The 6,089-nt window shown below is 37.0% G+C and overlaps 1 protein-coding gene and 1 long non-coding RNA gene across 3 annotated transcripts; one reads left to right on the forward strand and one right to left on the reverse strand.

Moving 5' to 3' along the window:
* Nucleotides 1–278: 278 nt before the first annotated feature.
* HB-1 (homeobox 1) lies at nt 279–3,883 on the reverse strand. Of its 2 annotated transcripts, XM_078303383.1 has the most exons (4): nt 3,332–3,882; nt 3,144–3,244; nt 1,859–2,098; nt 279–1,046 (listed from the first exon to the last, which is right to left on the reverse strand). In XM_078303383.1, exons 1-4 carry the CDS (start codon nt 3,420–3,422, stop codon nt 606–608), a joined length of 873 nt encoding a protein of 290 aa, XP_078159509.1. In that variant the 5' UTR covers nt 3,423–3,882; the 3' UTR covers nt 279–605. The 2 variants fall into 2 exon arrangements, with proteins under 2 accessions (XP_078159509.1, XP_078159508.1); XM_078303382.1 differs by having other exon boundaries at nt 3,144–3,883.
* LOC144555148 (uncharacterized) lies at nt 1,550–2,083 on the forward strand. Its single transcript, XR_013511988.1, has 2 exons — nt 1,550–1,722; nt 1,775–2,083. It is a non-coding gene; the product is annotated as an uncharacterized LOC144555148 (long non-coding RNA).
* Nucleotides 3,884–6,089: the final 2,206 nt, after the last annotated feature.

Genomic DNA, 6,089 nt, shown 5'->3' on the forward strand with positions numbered 1-6,089 from the left:
GTGGGTCTATATGCATTTTATGGCATATTTAACCATATACCCCAGTTAGCTTATCCAAATCTGATTTTAGATCATTGCTATAGCTTATGGATTTGCATACTGATGTTACTGTTTAACAGAATTGCTTAGTCAAATGTACAGTTTTGATACTGTAGTTAAAGCTATGACACCAAGAGTTCATAATCTTCTTCTTAAATGTAGCCAAACTCTTTTAATTTACTCTAGCAGATCATAGAACAGAAATACTTAAATTTATTGGGTTTAAACTTGTGTATGAATTTGGAAAACAGAAGCTATCTTAAAAGCACATATTACAATTACAGTTGAATGAAAAGACACTAGGAATTCATAAATTCATGGAAAACAGCTAAAGACAAAAACCAAGCACCTCCTTCCTAAAGGAACAGATACAACAATAAATAGCATAACTGTGCAAAAAGAGACTCGATTCCTTCCGGCACTTATTATCACCCCCATAATCTACACAATCTGGTAATTAAAATACTTCACCAATCACTGGATTACAAAACTTAAAGCTAAAACCTTGCACGAGACATTCAAAACTAAGTACCCAACCACATATGTGCACCATTTGGTTTTGTCTTCTAATTCCAAACCCACCAACTGAGCTGGCCATCATCAACCTCCACTTGATCACTGAGGTGCTCGGTGAAAATCGTGCCAGCATAATAATTGCACCCCTCATCGCTGTGACCATCCTCCTCCTCTGACTGGAACCCACCGTTGGCGGGCCCAACAATGCAGTGGTGGTAATCATCCTCGGGGAAGTATGACTCAACCACACCGCTGTCAACCAGCTGATGGTGGGTCCCATCATTGTCAACCACAGCGCTACCACCGCTGCCTGTGCTCAGCCTATCCTCTGCCTTTATCTCAACTGTCGTGGCAAGTATGTTCTCAGGTTTGGCTACAGCAGTTTGTTCGGCTTCTGACAACACTGCCACGCAGCCCTGTTCTGGACCTGTGGGACTCTCAGCGACTGAGCCGGATTCCTTCACTTGCAGTTTTTCTGTCAATGCCATCACCTAGATAACCACATAATAATCAGGTCCATGATCAGAATTTGAAAATAAATACTGTCCATTCAATACATTAAATTTCCATTAAATAAAAAGAATGTGCAGTGGGATGGCTTTTTGATAAGTGACTTTCCAATTGTCAGCTCCGCACTAAAAGTGAAATAAAAATGCAAACTTTTGCTTTTCTATTTTGACCCAGTTTGTGCATACAAAATTAGCATGTTGCTGTCAACTTTTCTATTGTTTTTGGCAGCCAATGAAAGAGCTTTCATAGTGGAAAAAAGACAGCATTTGGCACTAATGGATATGGATGGCATGGAAAGCACAACCTTCCTAGACCCGGTCTAACAAACAATCTCAGCTGAAAGCTGAAAACTAATATACAGACATACGATTATTTTATCGTCTTTACATCACCATGCCAGATTGTGAAGGCCATTGTAAAAAGAAAATTGAGTTTTTAAAGCATCTTGTGCATCCACTTGACTATGCCCATACCTTTCATCACAGAGTACTTCCATGGTTGCACCAAACAACTGAATAAACCATTTTACAATTCTCGACAACATTTGGCGTGAGCCAATAGGATATCAAAATTAACAACAAAAGTTCTAATAAAAGAAAAGTCGGTGTCATGATAAACCACATACCAGCATAAGTAGGCACTCAACATGTATGGATAGTACAACAACACAACAATATTCTTTTTTTTTTTGATAAAAGGCGTTGGATAGTACAACAAAACAACAATACTCTGTGATCAAATAACTATTTAATCCAATTTAGTAGTGGTAATGTACAGATTACGATGACCATACCTGAGAGCGAAGGCGAAGGTTGTCCTGGAGAAGTGAATCATGATCAGAGAGAAGCGAATCATATGACGACTTGAGCCGGTCAAAGTCTCTCTCAAGCTGCTTAGTCTTCCAGCGGGCTCGGCGGTTTTGGAACCAGACAGCCACCTGGCGTGGCTGTAGGCCCAGCTTGCGTGCCAGCTCACTTTTCCTCTCCGGCTCCAGCTTGTTCTCTTCCTCAAAGCTCCTCTCAAGCATCAGCACCTTCATTTTATTTCAGCCACAATTCATTCATTGTCAGCTGATTTCAATTTTATTTAGTTCCTTATGATGTGTTGTGATGTGATACTTTATTCTAAAAACATTTGCCATAGTTTAATTCCGCCATGGGGGTGGAGAGAATTTGATTCCCAACCCACCAACTCATTAAAGTCAGCTCCAGAAGATTTTTTTTTAGGCATCTTGGCAAGATTAAGTTTTAATTACAGCCGACTAAAAACTTATTTTTTAACTAGGTCTTCTCATCTCCGTGTTATTTCCCTTGTGGGGCAGAAAATGAAAGAGGAGCAAATCAAATACAAACATAGCCATATTAAAATGCAGAAGTACTTTTATAAAGGCATGTAATACAATAAAAGTTAAGACTATACTAACTGCCGGAACATTCTACCAAATGCTGGGTCATATGTTAGTGAAAAAAACAGTCTTTACAGATTCAGATAGATCTAACCAACTACCAGTGAACTCTTATTGAAGGAGTTAATAGTACAACCTGTGGTACCACTTTTCACAACTTTGTCCATTCAAAGGAGACAACCAAATCTTCCCAACAAACAGCTACAGGATCTGTTTTTACTTTTTATATAAACTTTTATATCAACTAAACTAATCAATGCATAGATTTTTAGTTTACAAAGTCTGGATGCTACGAGTATGAACCGATATTATTTTAATCAGATCTGACAATATTTTTCTGTACGACATAAAAGTTTTGCTTGGCCTCCTACAACAACTCACTGACTTGTCACAAATCTAATCTGAACAAAAAAGATTGCTACAAAAAGCTATATAAGATTTTGCCCAAAAGAAAATAATACTTTAATACTAATTAAAAAATATTTCATTGTATTAAAAAAATAATAATAAATTAGCTATTTGAGTTCGTTTGGTTGCACCAAGCTTTCATGTTAGTCCCACAAATATGTGGAACAAAAGAGACCTTTCTTACATAACACCACAACATGTTAGAACTTAGAACAGCATGAAATTTAAGAGCTCGAAATAAATACTAAATAAACTGCTACGATACCTGCTCAGGCGTAAGGCGGCGCTTCTTCTCGGGCATCTGTTCATCGTAGTACTCTTCTTCTAGGAGCTCCTCTGCTGAAGTAAAGAAAGGCCTCTTGCTCCCTTTCAAATTAAACCCAATATAAATCAGAAAATAGAGTAAAAAAATCAAGTTTGAATTCAGCAACAGATCTAACTCGGATCTACTACCTCTAAAAATTGCGCTCGCGTCGTTTAGCAAGAACATCTGTTGACCATGGTGAGATCCGGGTGAGGCAAACAACAGTCGACCCGATTCCATGGCTATTTCTCAAAGCTCGAACCTTGTACTATGTACACTTCGAGAAAACACGGATTTGTGCGGATTGAAGGGATGGAGATGCGAGATTACAAGAAGAAGTAGGCGATGGGGACGCAGCTCTTGTGGCGAAAGAAGCTGGTGCTCCACAAGAGGCGAGTCGAGGTTTTCATCGGAGAAAGAGAGATTCCAAACATCATGCGACAAATGGAGACCTCCAGTGAAGGAGGTGCACCGCGGTCTGTCAGCAGCCGGCGATGGTGAGGTTACCTTTTAGTAAGGCCAGAGAGCGACCTGGGAAGAGCAGGAAAGAGAACGGGTGAGGTTACCTCAGTGGTTGGGGTGGTGGTGAACCCTTCTTCCTCCTATTTCTTACCCCTTGGAGGGCTTAGTGGAAATTTTTTTATTTTGCGGGGAATTCTTTTCAATTAATTTGTTGTGGGTGATTCGCGGCTAAAGTTGAGAGAAATGGCGAGGTGGTGGCTTTATAGCTTGAGAGTATCCGGAAATAATAACGAAATTGCCCTTTATGAAACTTCTAGTTACACCCTCAGAAATTTTCAAGTGGATCTATCATTTCATCCAGCTACTTTTAATAATGATATCTTAGTAATATTTAAGTGTATCGCGATACCAATTTAAAACAAAAAAAAATGGTATACTACACCAAAAGTCCATAAACATTCTCTTAGCATTTTGATCCTTAATATACTTGAAAATTTTATTTGTTCTAAATTAGTCCTCTGTTTGACATCCAATGAAGAACTAAAATATTATTTTCGTCTATTTATTTTTATTATTGTAATTAGTGCACCAAGCCGCACGAATAATACAAATAACATGAGAACTAATAATCCAAAATTGGAGTAATGCTAATATGTGTTGATCATGCTATCAAAGATGATCGGTAAACTTAATTTTAAAATTTATTGAATTAATTTTAAATAATAAAATTAAACTGATGAAACTGATCTATTTTATGAGTGATACATTTACATTCAAATTTGCAAGTTTTTAATTTCATTTAGTGTCTGTTTAACAGAACAAAAAATGATAAAAAAAAAAACTAATTAAAATACATTACCGTGTGGAATAAATTCCACTTCCATCTGTTGCACAAGTATCCTCTACGGCACCTTACTATGGAGAACAAATTTCAGCCGAATCAAAATAGTTTTCAGAGGGACCGCTTTAAGATCCGTGTCAGGTTAAAAACAGATGATGTATATCTCATTTTATACGGTATTGTATTGAATCTAAATCCTTCATATGTTAGATGCTTGAGAGAAATTCTGACTCAAACCTAAGAGCATTATATATTAAGAAATTGTATCTAAATGCTCCACTGGTCAAGAAAATATAATTTCTAGTCTGACATGATTTAAGAGAAACTCTAAATTAGTTTAAGAAATGTGAATGTTTAGAAATTTTAGAGGCTTTAATTTTCTAAAATTGATTAACATTTATTTAGAAATTCATTTCAGTAGTTAGAATTAATGGAGATGTTCCAGTTCTAACATATGAGCCCAGTCACATAATTATTTATGAATTTGAAATGATAACCTACGAAAAAATATTATTAGATTATATGCTAAAGGGAATACTTTTCTCATAAATTACTTCAAAATTTACAAGGGCCAACCTTTGCTTGAAAGTTGAAACTTTTGGTCTAAAGCCACCATTTGACATCACGCATGCATGGTGCAAGGAACATTGTATATACATCTACAAAAAATATATATATATATATATATTATTTGTAAATGTAGAAACAAAGAACAGAATATTTTAACAATCTTTGCGTTCCTCTTTCCTCGATCCATACTCTTATCACATTCTTCTCAAGAATAAATAATAATTTCTTGTGACATGCTGACAAGTAAAACACTCTACCAGATAATTTTCTTTATTGAAAAAGGGATCGATTGAGGTCCAAATGTGCTCAACTTTTGGTGACAACAACAAAAAAAATATATTGTTGCAGTAATACATTAATAAAACAAATCAGTTTTAATTAAAATGCTTTTTTCTAAGTAAATAAAGAACATCTTTGGCGCATTACAGGAGAAACAGCTAAAACGGAACCTAAATTCTACGTTACAAATTCTCTAGAACTGAAATGTGGGACCCAACTGTCATATAAATCTGAATTCAATCGGAAGTCGGGACCACCGGACAGCGACGAGACGGTAGAATATATCTCCAATTTCTCAGCACAATTCCAATAAGGAAGATATCTAGCGAGTCAGTAAACTAGTACTAAATCAGCTCGCTTCACACATAATTCAGTTATATCAGTTGCAGACACTACGGCAGAAAGGACTTTCTGCGACCGGAATTCCGGTCGCAGAAAGTTGAGTCGCCGGTCTCAGATAGAGTAAACGGTCGCTGATCTAACATTCCGGTCGCTGAAATCCCGGTCGCTGTAAGCCTCGTCGCAGTTACTCTTCTGCTGATGTCAACGGTCGCTGAAAGACGTCAGCCGGTCGCTGATATTTTTTCTGCGACCATTTTTTTTCGTCGCTGTTTTTCTTGCTGACGTCATGAAAAAGTTTCTGCGATGACATAAAACGGTCGCTGAAACTCAAAAACGGTCTCTGAAAGTTTTTTGCTGACGTCAGAAAAGAATTTCTGCGACCAACAAAACGTTCGCTGATATTATATTCCGGT

This window comes from Carex rostrata, chromosome 6 (assembly GCF_964058835.1).
Source record: "Carex rostrata chromosome 6, lpCarRost1.2, whole genome shotgun sequence".
NCBI lineage: Eukaryota > Viridiplantae > Streptophyta > Magnoliopsida > Poales > Cyperaceae > Carex > Carex rostrata.